Source organism: Tachypleus tridentatus, chromosome 3, assembly GCF_004210375.1.
Source record: "Tachypleus tridentatus isolate NWPU-2018 chromosome 3, ASM421037v1, whole genome shotgun sequence".
NCBI lineage: Eukaryota > Metazoa > Arthropoda > Merostomata > Xiphosura > Limulidae > Tachypleus > Tachypleus tridentatus.
Window position 1 is genome coordinate 95,431,400 of NC_134827.1, and position 20,825 is coordinate 95,452,224.

Consider the following 20,825-nt stretch of genomic DNA (forward strand, 5'->3'; position numbering starts at 1 on the left):
AGCACAAAGCATCTAACGTTAAACCAATTTACTGCACTTGATTTGAGCCAATCACGATGAGTAAACAGATCAAAATAATATTTCACACAGAAACGTCTATATGTATATGTACGTAAGTCAGATACTAAATATGTAGCAAATACGCCTACATATATAGGATCGTGGACAGCTCGCGCGCGCAGAAAAAAAGCAAGAACAATTACTGCAGAACCAATGTTCTTACTCGAGAAGTATTTATGGAATAAACGTCATTTAATTTCACAAACACTCTGATTAGGTTTAACTGTATGGTTTTGAATTTCGCGCAAAGCTACACGAGGGCTATCTGCGTTAGCCGTCCATAATTTTGCAGTGTAAGACTAGACGGAAGGCAGCTAGTCATCACGACCCACTGCCAACTTTTGGGATACTCTTTTACCAACGAATAGTGGGATTGTCCGTCACCTTATAACGCCCCCAGGGCTGAAAGGGCGAGCATGTTTGATGCGATGGGGATTCGAACCCGCGACCATCCGATTACGAGTCGAACGTCTTAACCCACCTGGTAATGCCGGGCCCTCTGATTAGGTAATCCAATAGGCACTACATATACATGCCACTTCTATTCCATGTTTCAACTTTTTTCTATGTGTTTTTATTCTTTTAATAGTTTAAATTCATGATCTGAGCTTTGGCGATTGGATAAAATTTATTTCCACATTTGGATCCTCTGTTTCCACACACTTATTTTTCCATTATTTCTAAGTTCTACAATATAATGCATTTAATAAAACCTCAACGAAGAAACCCTGTGTCAACCAAACCACGTATGGTACTCCACTTCCAGGAACCATACATCCGGTATTTCCTCAACTTTCTTACACATTTTACTAAATACGCGCTATCGTATGAAGAATTCAAATGTGTTCCTTAACCCTAAAACGGAAAAGGACTGAAAAAGATACTATAATTTTGTTTTCAGATAGATGGAGAAGTTTATTTTAAGCAGACATTGCCCGAGGTCCTAATGCTGCTGGAATACATTAATAGACTCTCTCCTTAAGCCTTTAAGCCAGGGGAAACTGCACGGACAATAAAAAGGTATTCTGTCAAAATTACACATATTTCTGAGAACATATGTCAGAAACATTCAGATTCAAAACTGACAAGTTTACAAAAGCCTGCTTCTATCCTTTAGTAAGTTTGTGTTACAATTAGCAGTCTATTTTAGCTATCTAGCTTCCAGTAAACAAGAAGTAACTAGCTCCGCCATAGCTATCCTCTCAAATCTAACCTGCTGGCATAATTAGTTCGTTGAAACGGTTTGATTTGGTTTGAATTTCGAGTAAAGCTACTCGAGGGCTATCTGCGCTAGCCATTCCTAATTTAGCAGTGTAAGACTATAGGGAAAGCAGCTAGTCATCATCACTCACCGCCAACACTTGAGCTACTCTTTTACCAACGAATAGTAGGATTGACCGACACATTATAACGTCCTCACCGCTGAAAGGGCGAGCATGTTTGGTGTGGCAGGGATTCAAACTCGCGACCCTCGGATTACGAGTTAAGTGTCTCAACTACCTGGCCATGCCGGGCATCGTCGAAACGGATTCGAGAAATAGACATCTCGAATGTGTTCTTTATAGGGTTTCGTGTTCTTGTTTTTCTTCATTATTTGAGCCAATGTTCTCTAACGTTATGAAAGACTGCGGAGTGATACCTTAGAAAGTTTCTACACTGGAGAAATACTTACAAAGTAATGCGCCAGAAGAAATTTACTGCAAAGTGACAAAGCATAACAAGTTTCACTTTAGCGAAAACTGTTCACAGAAAGAGGAGTGGTTGGTTGGTTTGGCGTTTTATGGCGTAAAGCAACTAAGCTATCTGCGTCAAACATCCGGTAAAATGTAAAAATTAAAGTAAAATTATTAAAATTCGCAAAAAGGAATCAAAGTAAAACAAAACAAAGTTTAATTTTCGAATTAAAACATAAATAGCGGTAAATCCAATTTTTATATCAAGTTTACAGCAGTAAGAGAGAAACTACAGTAATACAAGTTATAAAGAACTTTCCGTAGCATAATTTTAAATTATTGTAACTCGTCAGGATGACTAACGGGTAAGTTCAAACATCAGCGTCAAACATATGAAGTTGACCATTCCAGTCCTGGTTCGAACTATTTGACGTTATGGGCATTTTCTAATTTCATATCGGACTAGTTGTACTTTAATTCGTAAAATAGAATCATATTTTTAAAAAAAGGTTTGATTTATGAATTAAAAACTTAAATAGCGTTAAAAAAGTTAATGGTCTTTAAAAAACTAAAAACATTTGTAAGGTGGTCAGTGTCACCATCACCAATAACGCTGTCTAACGTTACGGATAAACCTTGGGGCAAAACATGTTTAAAATGGTGTCATCGTTGAGAGACGACAAGGCAATAAAACGTGGTTTATTGTGATTTGAGTGTCACACAGACAACAACACATCGGTGCATCAGTCCCAGATAAAAGTTTGAGTGTCACACAGACAACACATCGGTGCATCAGTCCCAGATAAAAGTTTGAGTGTCACACAGACAACACATCGGTGCATCAGTCCCAGATAAAAGAAAATGATGAGCTAAAAAAAATGTGATCAATGCTTAGTTTAGTTATAACAACTTCCTCTTTCCGATCCTTACGGAAGCAAGACGGCTAAAGTCCAATAGAGGGTGTTTTTTGGAAAAGCTTATTTTTACCTAGCTCACTTCAAGTCGACTGCAAACTGGGACAGGGCCGAGCCTTGAATACAGGACCATAGTCCATGTATGGGAACAGGTGCAGTAGTGATAGCGCTCGAGCAAACGGATTTAGCTGCGGAGTCGGCGAGCTCGTTCCCGCGAAAACCAACGTGGCCTGGCATAAAAAAAAAAAACTGGATAGAGGTAGATGTTAAAGAGAAATGGGCCAGTCAGTTTTGAATATCGGCGAGAAGAGGGTGAGAACCAACGTGAAGCGATCCCAGGGCCAGTAGAGAAGTAAACGAGTATGTATACATAGCGCAATTTGAGTACTGCTTAGTACTGCTTGAGAAATGGCTTATAGTTCAGCAGTAAACGCAAACTGTAGAGGGGGCTCTGTGTGCAACCACCAAACCCACAGTCATCTGAGTTTGAATCATCCATAGAAATGGAAGTAAAAGGATGGTTCGATAAAAATTCAGCAAATAAGACAGTACTTTCAGTCAGGAGTATCTGCTTTACTCAGATGACTTAAAAAAAGATCACATTTGGGGATTGTAATTGCCATGTTGAAATTGGCTGACCAATGGATACAACAATGTCATCCATGGACAGACCCAATTCATCCTATTATGTCTGGATACGAAGGCCAAAAGGAACAATAGCAGATCATCTGTTCCGAAAAAGCATAATCCACCGAGGAAGGAAAACACAACCCCAGGTGGGATGCTTTGGTAAGAACGAAGTTTCAAAGCATACAGTAAAGACAGTTGCAAATGGAGGTTCATGAGACTGGGTACATGCTCTTGAGTGGGGAAGTGTGGAAAGCCCTGGTGCATAGCCATAGACCAGTGATCCATAGTCTAGTTTGATCAAATAAGAGAACAATATATCTTTAGCTTAGAACATTGATCTGCAACACAAGTGATGGGAGAGAAGACATGGAGAATGTTCAGTGCACTTGTACATTTGAATCGTAGCTGCTTGATGTGTGGTACAGGATGTTCTGAAAGTCACTGTGCACTTATACATTTATTAACAGACATGTTTCAATATAGAATATAGGAGGTAAATATGAATGACAATTATAAATAATGTTAAAAATGGCCCCCACTGGCATCAATACAGGCCTGGATCCTTCTTATTTTGTTTCTAAACACCACTATCAGTTGCTGGCTTGAAATAAACTAAATGAATGCTGTTAAAATATGATTACAAAACTGCACAGTGAGTTTCTGAATACCCTGTATAAAGGTCAGGTCACAGTCAAAGATAAGCCCCAAGAACTTTGTTTCAGGGTAGCACAACTTCACTGATACAGAGTTCAGGATCCGGGTGAATACATTGTTCGCAGCAAAAGTGCATGTAAACAGTTTTAGGAAGAGAAAAGTCAAAACATTTTGCTGTGGTACACTTCAATAAACGACTGAGGGCAGTCTATAACTACTGCTCAATATACCCCATGTTTGACGAGTGACATGAGATATGAAAGTCGTCGACATAGAGCCCATTTGCAACAGTAAGAGACTTGTTCAGTGATAGTATTTATCTTTGTACTGAAAAGTGTGACACTCAAAACACAGCTATGAGGGACTCCATGTTCCTCTAGAAAAGAACGGGAAAGTGTCAAACCCACACGAAATTAGAACCACCTGTCAATAAAATACTTTCAGTAAAAATGGACAAACGACCACGTTACCCATATATATGGAGGTCTCGCAAAATGCCATACCTCCATGTGGTATCATAAGCCTTCTCAAAGTAAAAGAATATTGATACAAGATGTTGTTTGAGAAATGCTTCTCTGGTTGACGTTTCAAGTCGAATCAGGTGGTCTGTGGTGGAGCACTGATGTCAGAACCCATGCTAAATGGGCGAGAGTAGGTTGTTTGATTCGAGGAACCAAACGAGATGAGCATTAACCACCCTCTTTAAGGTCTCACACAGACAGCTCGTCAAAGCAATTGGGCGGTAGTTTGAAGGAATCTTGGGATCCTTCTCAGGCTTAGAGAAAGATAAGACAATAGCCTGGCGCCAGGCATCAGGGAAAACCTTCTCCTGCCAGATCCGGTTGAAAACAATCAGAAGAATAACAAGAGAAGCAGGGGATAGATGGAGCAGCATCTCGTTGTGTATATCATCAGGTCCCACCAATATACTGCCAGACAGAGGAAGGGCCAGTTTGAGTTCCACCAGTGCAGAAACAATCAGCTCGAAAGGAAAGAGGTGAACGCTCTGCCAGAGACTTAATGGCTAAGAAGATGAAGGATGAAGTAAAAGTGCTAAATACACAGTAAAAGCTTTCATCAAGAGTATCAGTGATGCTCCAAGTATCAGAGAGCAAGATCTAGAATGGGACAGAATTATATTGCCCACTGACCTTTTGAATTTTGTCCCATGACTTTGGAGCTGGTGGAAGAAGAGATACTGGTTGTGAACTTAATCCAAGATTCCTTCTGGCTTTGAAGTCTTACCCGCCGAGCATGTGCATAGGCCTGCTGGAAAGCAATCTATTTCAGGAGTGTGGAATACCTACGAAAAGTATCCCAGGCCCATTTTTGAGTCTTCTGTGCCATGTGGCAGGCATGATTCTACGATGGACGAGATTATCGTGTAAAATGTGTCAAGGGTTTAGAAATACAGTGAGCAGTTGCCTGTATAATACAGTCAGTCACTACTGCCATACAGTCATCTACTGATGGCTTGCAGTTCCACGAGAACAGTGAAATAGGGCCAGTTGGCTTGATCCAGCTTCCATCAGGGCACACGGGTCAGGTGGCATAGACCACGAACAGTCTCTCTCAGAATTATAGGAAAATGATCACTGCCTCATGGATTCTTGTCAGCCCTTCATGAAATGTGGGAAAATAGTGAAAGGGAGCAAACTGAGAGATTAGTAGCAGTAAAGGACTGACTAGACTAGGTGCATTAAAATAAGTATAAGAGCCAGTACTGAAAAGAGATAGGTTGTGATCTCTCCCATCAATATCAGCACTTCCCCAGAGGGGATGATGTCCATTAAAGTCCCCCATGATTAAAAAGGGAGATGGCAACTGTTCAATGAGAGCATCAAGGTCTGATTGATCACAGGTCTCTTTAGGAGACACACAGAGAGAACAAACAGTTATGGTACGACTCAAGGAAACACGGAGAGCCACGGCCTCCAACGGTGTGTGGAGTGATAAAGCCAGGATGGGCACATGCTGATCAACCAACAGTGCCACCTCTCCATGCACTCGTCCATCACACAACCTGTCATTTTTGTACAAAGAAAACTGCCAAAAGGTGACTGTATCAGCAGGTTTCAGAAATGTTTCCTGCAAGAAAAGGCATACAGGATGGTAGGAAACAATCAGTACTTTGATGCCATCCAGATTAGAATGTAAATCTCGATAGTTCCATTGTATCAAAGTGGCCATTTTTATTTATGTGTACGCGAATGGGGTAGAGAGCCTTTCAATTTTCGACCACGTCTTTTTTATTTATTTTCTTTATTCAAGGGAGGTCTGTCGACCTCCATGGATCCTGCTCTTGGTCGATTGGGCAGGTCTCTGTCGTTGGAAGAGGATTCCAGCAACTAAGGACGTGAACGAATGATAATTTTGCATCTTGTGGCGGGAGAAGATGTACTTGAGGAAATGCCCATACCCGGAACCAAAGAAAGTAGATCTTATGGTTTCTTGGAATGAATGTTAGGGACAGAGATAGGTGTTGATGTTGATTCATCAACTTTTTTAACCATGGAAGACAAAATACTTTTTATGTGGTTTGAGAATGATTCTTTTGTAGGCACAAACAGATCCATCTGCACTCCCACTGCAGTAGTGGAACAAGGTACAGCAGCATACATCAGAGATGGTGCGGTGGACAGTAAATTTCGAGCTTCACAATAAGTAATGTTTTGAATCGTCTTCAAACACTGCACCTCTTCTTCTTCCAACCACTTAGGGCAAGAACAAAAGCAGGACGGGTGAGAGCCATTGAAATTAATGTAATGAGGCTCTGTTTCACACTCATAGGCATCGTGGTCTTTGCCACTGCAAAGAGAGCATGTCAAGGAACCACAACGTGATGTCTTCAAGTGACTGAACTGCTTACACTGGAAATATCTGAGAGGATTTGTAATGTATGGCTGTACCTTGCAATTAAAATAACCTGCCTTGGTGGTGGCAGGTGGACAGGGTGATGTGAATGTTAAAATGAGGACATTAGTCGGCATCATAATTCCATCTTTGCGAGTGGAAATACGCCTCACTGCAGAAACTCCTTGGGCAAAGAAACTAGCAAGAATCTCTGACTCGGGGATGTTCTTCAAATCCCTTTCAACAACAACTCCTCATGACGAATTCAAAGTAGCATGGGGTGTAACCTCAATGGCTATATCCCCAATTGCATTTGAATATAAGATGAATTGACTGTGTTTAGATGTGAATGTTTCCACCAAAATGTCTCCAGAGCAAAGATTGTTGATTGATTTTGGAGAACCAGCAAGTCCCTCTAGTCCCTTCTGAATATAAAGAGATATATTTGCCCTAAAAGTTTGTCTGAAAGAGAATGTAATATAAGAAAATGAGATACAGGTGTTACAGATGTTGAAAGTTGCTGCCCAGAATCCTCAAGGCGTGGTCATTTGCCTATGGACAGTTTTTCACTATTTTATTTTTTATTTGGAGGATTCATAATAAAAAAAAAATTTTGGTGCCCACTGACCCCACCCACCATGAAGCCCTACAAGGGAATGCAACACAATGCCAAACAAGGACACTGCAGCAATGCCATGGTTTCATGAGCACAAAACCCAAACACCGGCAAACACAATGTCCAAAACTCCTGTTGAGAACATCCAACACTGATACTTGGTTGACCATAGCCCAAGTAGACCAGCTGATTAACCCTAGGTGGCCACCCCAAGGCTACCCGTCTACATATATTCAAGGCCAAAGTGGTGTGTTAGGGTTGGACCCCTCAATCACCAGGATCCTCTCTTCCCCTTCACGGGTCACCACGCACAGCAAACACGCGGGTGGATGTTTAGATCCCAGAGGAGGTAAACTGAAAGAACAGAACCTTCCCTGGGAGGTCCCCTCACCACGTACAGGAATCAACACCGATGGGTAAGAGGAGTGAACTGTATGCGCGTTATAAAAGTGACAGTAAATTCATTATTCGTTGACCCTGTAATTGCTAGATGGTTAAGACACTCAACTTGTAATCCGAGAGTTACAGTTTCGAATCTCTGTCGCACCAAACATGTTCGCCTTCTTAGTCGTGGGGGTGTTATAATGTGACGGTCAATTTCAGTATTCATTGGTAAAAGAGTAGCCCAGGAGTTGGCGGTGGGTTGTGATGACTAGCTGCTTTCTTCCCAGTCTTACACTGCTAAATTAGGAACAGCTAGCACAGATAGCCCCCGAGTAGCTTTGCGCGAAATTCAAAGCAAACCTTTATTCGATTTCAAAAAAATTAGCCGTATAACAACCTTCCTTCTGGTCAGCAGGGATTCGGGTCTCTGACCTTCCCGTTTAGTTAATGTTGAAAACACAAACCATACGTGCATATTAAAAATGAAAGGTGTTTATGCTGTATAAATGAGGTATGTTTTATCTAAGCAGCTTTCGAGTTCTAAATTACCAACTGTTCACAAAAATTTAAATATATGAAATAAAAGTTAGAGAAGCTCCTACGCTACAAGACGTGAGGGGAGATATCGCTGATAGCTTACATTCTCCCCACTATTAAGATATGTTGTTTGTTTTTTAACTTCGCGCAAAGCTACATGAAGGCAATCTGCGCTAGTCGTCCATAACTTTGCAGTGTAAGAGACTAGACGGAAGGCAGTCCTCTAGTCATCACAACCCACTGCCAACTCTTGAGATACTCTTTTAGCAACGAATAGTGGGATTGCCCGTCACATTATAATGCCCCCATGGCTGAAAGGGCGAACATGTTTGATGCGATGGGGATTCGAACCCGCGACCCTCGGATTACGAGTCGTGTGCCTTAACCACCTGGCCATCTCGGACCCAAGATACGTTGTTAACGACAATAAAAATAATAGTATTAAGATATTATAATAAAAGCTGATCCTTTCTCTTAATAATTCTAAACCAAATCTTTACTATTCGGGGCTTTTTAAATGGTTTTCCGTTAGATGTCTCTGAAACACTACACAAATAAAATAATGATTATAATAAGTGTCAAAACAATAAAACTAGAGTTGTTCCTTTTTTCTTTTTGTTTGTAACAATAAAAAATCTTTCCAGTTTGAAAGTTCTTTATTTAAGATCGATTCCCACAGATGTCTCTACTTATACTTTTAATTCGACCTAAAGCTTTGTTTTTTTTTATTTTCGCGCAAAGCTACTCGAGGGCTATCTGCGCTAGCCGTCCCTAATTTAGCAATGGGAAGGCAGCTAGTCATCACCACCCACCATTAACTCTTGGGCTACTCTATTACAATGAATAGTGAGATTGACCACACGTTATAATGCCCCACAGCTGTGACGGGGAATCGAACCCGCTACCCTTAGAGATTATGAGTCTAGCGCGCTAACCACATGCCGGACCTTGACCTAAACCAATAGTACAGCTGTAAATCTACCCACAGTTATATGTTCCTTGACCTAAACCAATAGTAGAGCTGTAAATCTACCCAGTTATATGTTCCTTGACCTAAACCAATAGTAGAGCTGTAAATCTACCCACAGTTATATGTTCCTTGACCTAAACCAATAGTAGAGCTGTAAATCTACCCACAGTTATATGTTCCTTGACCTAAACCAATAGTAGAGCTGTAAATCTACCCACAGTTATATGTTCCTTGACCTAAACCAATAGTAGAGCTGTAAATCTACCCACAGTTATATGTTCCTTGACCTAAACCAATAGTAGAGCTGTAAATCTACCCACAGTTATATGTTCCTTGACCTAAACCAATAGTAGAGCTGTAAATCTACCCACAGTTATATGTTCCTTGACCTAAACCAATAGTAGAGCTGTAAATCTACCCACAGTTATATGTTCCTTGATCTAAACCAATAGTAGAGCTGTAAATCTACCCACAGTTATATGTTCCTTGATCTAAACCAATAGTAGAGCTGTAAATCTACCCACAGTTATATGTTCTCATAGTCAAGCGTTTAACAGATTTAATTTTTTCTTTCTTTCTTGTAAAGACATTCCTCCCCAATTCGAGCATTGTCTCCTTAAGGTACTTCTACAATCCTGTTAATAAAATATACTACTACTACCACCTACTAAAGTCCGAGTTTGTTGTTGATAACAAGCCATATTTAACAAAACAGCAAAGTAAAAAAATTAAAAAACCAAACAGCACTTCTATGCTTTCAGCTTCAAAAGTCAAACAACTGCACTCCAGTTTTCGACTTAAAAAAATTTGTTTTAGTTGTATATCGAAAATTATATGTGATACCCAAACAGTCTTTATTTGTACACTGTCGGCGAGTGAGATTAGCTGGTTTTGTATGTAACACATGAAAAAAAGTTGTTATCTCTGTACTTGTATTTGGTATTTTCAACCTGAAAAGCATCTTAAGCATACGTAGACTATATGGCCACATCATAAGGGGCTTCTTGATAAAGTCTAGAAATAATAGGCCTGAGGAAAGACACTCAATAAGCAGCAACTACCACAACAAGAACTGAATATGATCTTCAAACCAAATAACTAGATTGAGGGTTTCCATAACACACATATAGCTGAAAAAATAGAGCATGCTCAGTGGCATCTGGAAATGAGCCTGTTTGTTCCACAGCCCATCATGTTAGCCACTAGGAAAAGTCCAGCCTTCACAGGCACTGAAAGCAGTTTAGCCTAAGTGAGTTATTCATACTTCATTATTAATTGCTTCTGTTGATACAAGTATGTGTTATTATTATCTTAAACTAAACAACATTTAACTTTGTGAAGGAAGATTAGCAGCCTTAATTTTATATGGATTTCATCAGTTATTTTACTCTGCTGAGTTTGTACAAAATCTGTAACATAAACCTTCAGACAGCAAACATGTTTCATTTCTCAACTGTGTAAACATCCAGAACTTGTTAAAAATAATCAGATAACCAAAACGTTTCATTCTGAGAGTTTAGGTTATTGATTACTAAATAATGTCAGAGTATACTGAAAGTAATTCTCACTTGTAAAATGTGTGCATTTATGTTTACATAATTTTTTTACTTTCCTCAACAGCCTTTCAACCAAAACAATTAAAAGTTTAAATTTAACCATGAGATCTCCATAAACACTAAACAATACAAATAATTTTCCAAATAATTATAAGGAAATATACACATATTACTAAAGAAGTTTTGGTGGTTCTCAGACTTGACTGAAATACCCTACTTGATAATTTGTAGAAACATGAAAGAAGCCATCCTAGATAACATTCTGAATTTATATTTTGAAGATGTGAGCCCTCGGATAAGAATCAAAGTGATTTTGGGGCTCTCAGGAATGGATCCATAGGTTCATATTAAAGCTGACATGTAAATATTAGTAATTTTCCAAAACAAGTATCTTCATTTATAGTTCAAAATAACTATTTCCATCAAATTTCCAAAATTTTGTTACCAATTCTTCTTCCTTGGAAGATGGGAGGGGTGAATCAATAGTGTTTTAGAAGCTGTTATGAAACAAGGCAGAAACACTTTCTGTTTAAAAGCATTACGATTGTGAAATTATCACAGAAAACGATCTACTAAGTACAATTAATAATTTACCAGAAATTAGTATACAAAACAAAACACTTGGGCTTACTTGGCCATATTCTTTCTCTATATTTGCTCTTGACTTCATAAAATTCCTGTAAGAAAATAAGAACCACAGAAAAAAAAATTACATTTTCACTCGTAAACTCCCACAAAATAAATAAAAGTTAATATTTTTAACAGGTAAAGAATCTCTGGGCCTCTTAATGAACCAATCCTTGTTGAAGAACAAATTCACAACATATTTTATATTCTGAAGTCAAACATGAAATAATCCACAGAAAAAGAACCACAGAAAAAAAAATTACATTTTCACTCGTAAACTCCCACAAAATAAATAAAAGTTAATATTTTTAACAGGTAAAGAATCTCTGGGCCTCTTAATGAACCAATCCTTGTTGAAGAACAAATTCACAACATATTTTATATTCTGAAGTCAAACATGAAATAATCCGTAAAGAATGAAAATCTAAAGTTCGTTATCAAATAGTCATTCAGGTATAGCAACATAAAAAAAACAATAAAAAAATGTATATGAAAAACAATAATAAAGTATTTCAATTAGGCCTCACAGTTCATTATGTAAAGATAAAAATTACAGATTAAAAAACTTTTGGGAGAATATCAAAATATGTTTTAAAAAAACTTGGATAAAATATTAATTTCATTAAGTTTACAGTAACCCAAAAATGGAATAACATTTACTAAAAAGTCAGAGGTAGATTGGGGATTGAAAATGATTGGGAAAAGCTACTTTCAAACCAGCTCTCCAATGGGGTACTGAGCATTATGCTGCATAGCCTGCAATATGCATGACTACTTTTATTGTAATTTACATATTACACAAAAATGCATTGTGCAAATTTTTACATTTACAATCCAACATTTATTATCCATCTTAGTAAAGTATAAACCTATACCCCCACAAAATTAAACAAACATAAATCCCCACAAAAATAACTTTAAAAGACAATATAATTACCCATGTATCCCTAACAACCCTTTGCTTGTTTGAACTTAAGCATAAAGCTACCCAAAGGGCTGTGTTCTACCCACTACAGGTATCGAAATCTGATTTCTAGTGTTGTAAGTCCACTAGTGTGCTACTGTGTCACTGGGGATTCACCATCCTTTATCGGGAAGCCCTATTTAAAAAAAAAACTTTTTTTTTTAGTTAAACCATCAGTTCAATCCTCAATCCGCCCCTACTTCAAAAGATATCTGGTTGGAAGCTTTGTAGCTTCTAAAGTATACCGATCACTCTGACTGCATGTAAACCATTCTCAAACTGACTTGACAGTTTTGCGACCAAATCATACAGTTTACTCATTTTTTTTATTTTTTACTGAAACTCCGAATTTCAGGATATAATGCTATCCATGTACACAAAATCAAAAACCCGTCCTATAAAACCTGAAAGCAAGGCACGTTTAGTGTCCTCCACGTAAGCTGCCAACATTAAATCAGGTGCAGTTAATTTCGATACATATCTAGTCTCTTTTCACCAAGCTAAATAGCATATAATTGATCGTATGCCTAAGCGGTTGGTTTAGGAAAGATTCTTAGGGTGGGTAGAAACACGTCGTTCAAAGATATAATTACGTTACTAACACCAAATAATAGTGTTTAAATATGCAATGTGACTGTATAATTAAATATTGTGTATTGTCAAATAAACTTAGAATACAGCTACGTTGAGAAATGTCAGAAACTAATAGTACGCCTTTAGGCCTAAATCCTTAAATAATGTTAAGAAAACCACTTTGGACTGCACATGTTTTTAAAATATTTATTTTAATTTGTTCATTACGAATTCCAAATTAGAGCAAGGCCACATTAAGATATCTGCTGGGTCCACCGAAGGAAATCGAACTCCTGATTACGAAATTAATGTCTAGAAAAAATTAGATTTATTGTGTTTTTAAACCGTAACAAAATTACAACTAAGTGAAAACCTAATTTTTGAGAATACAAAATAAAATTTAAGTTTATTTTTAGCAACTGAAAACACTCTGGATAACTTTAATTATTTTACTACAAGACGAATATTTAAAGGAACTTAATCGTGCTTTCTGAGCAATTTCTGCTCTTTCAATGGAAGCACATGTTGGATAAACTTTTAAACCTAGATCGAAGTTAGCGTTTTCAATAACAGATCTCTTTTAGCTGTTCATTTGCTAAATGCCAATGACTCAATGGCTATGATTAAACTCCATGTAGACTGGCCGATAAAATTATGAATGACTTTTTTATTCTTTCACCAACATTTTAGTTGTTGTTTTACGGTCTTTGATCAATCACAGAAAAAAATACGTATAATAATTTTAACAATTAAACATATATCATTACATTTTGGTTTATTCTACATAATATAAATAGATAATCTTAAGATGTATGTATCATGATACATGTATTATATTTTTCATCGGTAGCAATTACTTTATTTTAACAATTTTTTATTATTATTATAAGATTTTAAACTGTTTAAGATGCATAGTCATAAGGAAAGGCTAATCATACTCCTTCCATTAGCAGCACAGTTCAGTTATTAACCTGTAATTAAATTAACTACATAAATGAAAACTAAAAACAACTTGGCTAATTCTGTATACAAGGATATCTAATGTCATAAAACAAATCGTAATAATAACTTGTAACGATTAGAAAACACTGTTCAGTGCTCACAATGCTTAAACTTAAAGCTCGATCCTCGAGGTACATAGCATTCAAAAATAAGTTGATTACCCTCTCGGTTAACGATATTTCGTCAAATGATTTTAGCAAGCTTTGGCAGAAAGGGCACTTTCTCTAAAACAAGTTGTTGTTTTGAATTAAGCACAAAGCTACACAATAGGTTATTACCCACCACGGGTATCGAAACCCAGTTTTTAGCGTTGTGAGTCCGCAGACACGCCGCTGAACCACTGAGGGGGGGGCCTCTGTAACAAGTTTAACAGCAGTGGTACTGAAGGTACCGCAAGTCACTCGAAGGCAAAATCTATGGATGTTTTCAATTATTTGTATAGTACTTAAGACGGCAAGTTTCTACTGCATTTTTTTTTTATCCTAATCAATGGAAACCAAGAGTTGGCAAAACACCAGCCCCTTGCTAACTTATTTTCTTACTGTACTCACTGACAGAAAAACGAGGCTGAATGGATGGCGCACAAAAATTGTCTCTCTTTACATGTACATGCTATTATTCTTATGGATTTTATCACATATATATTAAAGTCTTCTTTAACATACAGAAAAAACACGTATTATAATACAATGAAAAATAAATTACACGTCTAGAAAGATAGTAATAAAAATAAGTAAACTTATTATCGTGGCCTAATCACGTTTTAATTAAAAGAAAACGAAAATGCGAAATATAATCACATACATATTACCTGCGATGTCACAAAGAGTACTTTATTTTTGTATAAAAAACACATAATACCATTTTTCTTTTCATTTTGTGAAAGGAGTGGTCATTTTAAAGCAATTTACGACATAGTATACAGAAATTTAATTTATATTAAAAATATATATTACGTAAAAAGTACAGTGCTCGTACAATCCTTATAATGAGAAATTCTCACGCCCACGGTAATTTTCCAAACCAAGCTACGCCCTTTCACGTTCAATAATTAGTTTTAAAATGATGTGCTGTTTAAACGAACAATTGGTTTGTTTTGATTTCATGCGAAGCTACGAGAGAGCTATCTGCACTAGCCGTCCCTAATTTAGCAGTGCAAGACTAAAAGGAAGGCAGCTTGTCATCACCACCCATCGCCAACTCTTGGGCTACTCTTTTAGCAACGAATAGTGGGATTGACCATAACTTTATAACGTCCCCATGGCTAAGAAGGCGAGCATGTTTGCTGTGATGGGGATTCAAACCTGTGACCTTTGGATTACAAGTCGAGTGCCTTAACCACCTGGTTTATGTCCTTACAAGAAAAAGGTTAAAATGTACATATTGGCTATGTACAATTACATTGTAAAATTTGGTAATTTATTATTAAATCAATGATTAAAACAAGTGTAAAGATGAAATTCATTTCTCCAGCTGTAACTGTTTATTATGCCCCCAAGAATGAGTGTGTTTGGTGTGACAGGGATTCGAATCCGTGGCCCTCGGATTACAAGTCGAGTGCCTTAACCACTTGGTCATGCCAGGCCATTTAAACAAATGAACAATAACCTACAAATAAAATTTACATTGTCTGAGCATATTTTTCTTAAACATTTGCACTTTCTTCATGAAAAATTTTGTGAAATGTCTTAATTACATCTATATCTTCCTATTTATTCATTTGTCTTTTTATCTATTATAGCTATTATAATTATCTCTGTCTTCTATATTTATTTATTCATCTTTCTATATCTAGTAAAATATCCACTGTGCTGTGCATTATTTGTTTGTTGAATTGTGTGCAAAGTTATTCAAGAGGTATTTGGACTATCCATCCCTAATTTAGAAGGAATGGACTAGAAAGAAAGTAGCTAATCAACAACACTCACTGCCAACTTTTGTACTAAATAATACCTCTACGGTCGAAAAAATGAGCATTTTCAATGAAAGAAATCAAACTCGCAACTGATAAATTGGGAGCCCATTTTCCTGACCACTAAGCCAAGCCAGGCCTAAAATTGTATAAATGAAGTATTCTTTGGGCAGTTTGGTTTGAATTTCATGCAAAGCTACATGAGAGATATCTGCACTAATCATCTCTAATTTAGCAGTGATTTACCAGAAGGAAGGCAGTTGGTCATCATCACCCTCCAACAACTTCTGGGCTACTTACTCCTCTACCAACTAGTGGGATTGATCATCACTTTATAATACCCCCATAGCTGAGAAAGTTGGCATGTTTGGTGGGATGGGGATTCGAACCAATGACACTCACTTTGTGAGTCAAGTCCCTAATCACCTGGTCATGCCGGGTCTAATAGTTTGATATTCATACAATTTTGTAAGTATGACTAATAGTATTCTCACTCCAAACATCGAAAATCTACTACACTTATTTGTTGGTTAGTGTATGTCAGCTGTCCAAAAACACTACTTTTTATTGGTAATAACAGACATCTGTAAATTATGAAATATGGTAGTTTCGCTTCAAACCAGCTGTTTTTTGTTTTTTTTGCTTTTTTATTTTTGCCTTGTAACTGGAACTGTGTTCACATGTGATGTTGATTAGATGCTCCAAGTTACTGTGTTCACATGTGACAATGATTAGTTGCTCTAAGTTACTGTGTTCACATGTGACGCTGATTCGTTGCTCTAAGTTACTGTGTTCACATGTGATGCTGATTAGTTGCTCTAAGTTAGTGTTCACATGTGATGCTGATTAGTTGCTCTAAGCTACTGTGTTCACATGTGACACTGAATAGATGCTCTAAGTTACTGTGTTCACATGTGATGGTGATTAGTTGCTCCAAGTTACTGTGTTCACATGTGATGCTGATTTGATGCTCTAAGTTACTGTGTTCACATGTGATACTGATTTGATGCTCTAAGTTACTGTGTTCACATGTGATGCTGATTAGTTGCTCCAAGTTACTGTGTTCACATGTGATGCTGATTAGTTGCTCTAAGTTACTGTGTTCACATGTGATGCTGATTAGATGCTCTAAGTTACTGTGTTCACATGTGATGCTGATTAGTTGCTCTAAGTTACTGTGTTCAAATGTGATGCTGATAAGTTGCTCTAAGTTACTGTGTTCACATGTGATGCTGATTAGTTGCTCTAAGTTACTGTGTTCACATGTGATGCTGAATAGATGCTCTAAGTTACTGTGTTCACATGTGATGCTGATTAGTTGCTCTAAGTTACTGTGTTCACATGTGATGCTGATTAGTTGCTCTAAGTTACTGTGTTCACATGTGATGCTGATTAGTTGCTCTAAGTTACTGTGTTCACATGTGATGCTGATTAGTTGCTCTAAGTTATTGTGTTCACATGTGATGCTGATTAGATGCTCTAAGTTTTTCAAACACTAACATTTCATTTTTCTCAATTAATCAAATCTTCACTGCATTCATTTTTTCTCTGTGTGTTTGTTATTTCTGCCACTAGCCAAGGAAGAGATTTGATAAATTCAGCATAAAACAGCCGTTTACGCTGTTTACATACCACAACTACAACGTTTAAATATTTTATTTTATTAAAAGTATTCAAAAACCTGGGAAAAATAACCCTCCTTTCTTAATCAGGGCATTTGTCATTCTTTCCGTTTTACAGAGCAAATTCTTCCATGCCATTATAGAATGTAAATTTCAACACTACAATAATGCTTCACAGATCCCTGTTGAAAACTGAATGAGCCAGGGTAAGAATACTTATCATTCTTTAGAATTACCATGTACTTGCATCTAGGGCATGTCAAATGAGTTCTGCTTGAATGAATATACTGATAACATTTAGGACCTGAAAAGCTGTCATGGTACCTCATGCAGTGTCTTAACTATACAGGAAGGAGCTAGCACATAGTACTGGTATATGCTTGAAGAAATCACTAACAGCACTCCACAAATAAACCTTGATAAAAAATAGTGTGTTTTTAACACCATATATCAAGTTTTGTTGTCATGCCATGGCCCAAAAAATGTAGCAAATTATCAGTAGAGAAGAGAATTCACACAAAAGCTTTATGTGATGCTGGTTGGACTCTGACAAATTGCTGCAGACTTGAAATGCTCCCCAAACACTGCCAAGTGCACCCTAGATTATGAGACCAAGACAAATAAATCTCAAAATAGGAAAGGAAGAGGCAGAACACATAAACTCAATGATACTAATGTGAAGTACCTTTGTTTATTCAGCCTTTAAGACAGAAGGAAGACTTCCACTGATCTCAAGCATTAGATAAATGACCATGTACCAGATGATAGAAAAGTGTCCAGATCTACAGTATTAAAAAGGCTCAATAAGAATAAAATATTTGGTTATGAAGCAGTAAAAAAACCTTTACTTCAATCTCCAAATATCGTCAAGAGATTGAAATCTGCTAAAAAAAATACAAAAACTGGACGGTTAAATATATAGAAAAGGGTGTTGTGGGAAAATAAGTCCAAATTTGAAATATATGGTTCAAAGCATAGATTGTATGTCCAGCAGAAGAAAGGTGAAAGATACTTTCCTCAGTGTATAGCACCTAGCATGAAACATGGAGAGGGCAGTGCAATAGTTTGGGAAGGGGTGGGAGATTTGCTGAGGCAGTAGGAGATATTTGCAAGATAGATGGAATAATGAACCAGTGCATGTACCATCATACAATTATCTGCTGTGGTTTCCATATTATTAGTAAAGGATTCTACTACCAAAAAGATAAAGACTCCAAGCATTCACCCAATCTATGCAAAAATTACTTAGCTAAGAAAGAAGCTGCTGGAGTCATCCAGGTGATACAATGGTTCCCACAGAGCCTAGATCTGAATGCAATTGAACAACCTGGGATTTGTTAGATAAACAACTTGACAAATCAAAAGTTACTTCCAAAGAAAGTTTATGGGAATGTATTAGAGTAAACTTCCAAAAGACACATGGATTAAATATGTTGTAATAATGCTTGAAAAACTGTCTGCAGCAAAAGGGGAGACACAAAATAGTAACTGTTTGATGAACTCGAGCACTTCCACTTAGTTTATTTTGTACTAAATATGAAGTTTAATAAAATTTTTATGTTTCATCTGCGATATATCTTCCATTGTTCTTTGAAAGTAGCCTAAAATCCAATTTTTGACTTCGTTCTAACACTTTTAACACAGTACTATATATAAATCAATGATAAAGAAATATAGTCATCAATCATGGCTACATCCCATACAGAAATCAACAAAGCATCACATTTTCTTTTACACATTTATATGTTTATGACTTCTAAGTTTTGGAAGTTAGTTTACATTTAAGAATTTCTCAAAAAATCTACAGCAAAATGGGAGACACAAAATAGTAACTGTTTGATGAACTCAAGCACTTCCACTTAGTTTATTTTGTACTAAATATGAAGTTTAATAAAATTCTGATGTTTCATCTGTGATAATTTTCCATTGTTCTTTGAAAGTAGCCTAAAATCCAATTTTTGACTTCGTTCTAACACTTTTAACACAGTACTATATATAAATCAATGATAAAGAAATATAGTCATCAATCATGGCTACATCCCATGTAGAAATCAACAAAGCATCGCTACATTCTCTTTTACACATTTATATGTTTATGACTTCCAAGTTTTGGAAGTTAGTGTACATTTAAGAATTTCTCAAAAACATGGATAAGTGGGTGTTACATATCAGCCAAAAATGAGTTTCATCAACTGAAGTCTCAGAAGTAAACAAACAGAAGAAACAGTTAAAGATGGTGATAACGAACAACTAATTGGTGGCTTTGCAGCTGGGCCAAGAACATCCTTGATTTCCTTTTCTGCTGTTTCTGTTAAGCTGAACACCAAACTAAACATTAAATAAGTAAGAACTAAAAAATTATTCAAATTTAGGTTTCACTTCAGAATTATTAATAATGAGGAATAATGACCATGTGTTGTTCATTCACATATCCTAATTAGTAAAGTTAAAAGGCACTTGGAAACCAAACACCCTGAGAATGTGGATAAAATCACCAAGTTCTCTCCACTGAGATTTCCAATTGACAAGCAAATCAATTGAGAAGGCAAAACAGTTTGTTTGCAAATCAAGTTACTGTTGAATCAAAAACCTTGAAAGCTTCTTTAGAAGTGTCTGACTTGAAGCCATACAATATAGGAAAGACAGTTTTTACTGCTACCATAGAAATGTGAGAGCCCATGCAAGGAAAGAGAGGTAGGACAAGATCCTCATGTCTATTCCTTTATCACGTGGTACTGTTGTGAGACATGTAGATGTAATCTCTGCTGACATAAAAATGCAACCGATAACACACATTGGTATAATTTGATGAAACCACAGATGTTGCAGATTCAGATCAGATTCTGGTATTTGTAAATTACTGTTATGAAAACAAGATGAGTGAGACTTTGTTCTACAAGCACTGAAACAAAAAGCTACAGATGAAGTCATCTTCTCTCTTGTTGATGAGTGTTTCACCACAAAATCTTTCTTGGATTAACTGACTGGGTAAGCACTAAAGGGGCAGCTGCATTTATGAGTAAGAAGTAAAGTGAGTGCTCTTGCTCCAAGTGTATCATCCACACAAAACCATTAGCTTCAAAGAAACTGCAGCTCAAAGCAAACAAAATATTACACAATGTTCTGAATGTTGTGATGAGTGAAATCAACAGGACTCATGTGACATGCTATACACAGAGATGTGTTTGGTTGTCTCACTGGAAGGTAATCTCTCACATTATGAAGACGAATGACAAACTTCACATTTTTTGTTGATGTTTTTAAGACTCCAATCCTAC

General features: G+C 36.9%; 1 protein-coding gene across 5 annotated transcripts in view; it reads right to left on the reverse strand.

The window, feature by feature from the left end:
• The window catches only part of LOC143247508 (F-BAR and double SH3 domains protein 2-like), a 102,578-nt gene that overhangs the window by 75,129 nt on the left and 6,624 nt on the right, over positions 1-20,825 (reverse strand). For 4 of the 5 annotated variants that reach the window (XR_013026592.1, XM_076495751.1, XM_076495752.1 and 1 more), the window contains exon 3: positions 11,479-11,524. Coding sequence is in view for 4 of the 5 variants with exons in the window: in XM_076495751.1 (XP_076351866.1) it covers positions 11,479-11,524 (46 nt within the window). In the remaining variant the exon portion in view is untranslated. Of the gene's footprint in view, positions 1-11,478; positions 11,525-12,411; positions 12,575-20,825 lie in introns of all 5 variants that reach the window. The other variant, XM_076495754.1, reaches the window with a different exon arrangement.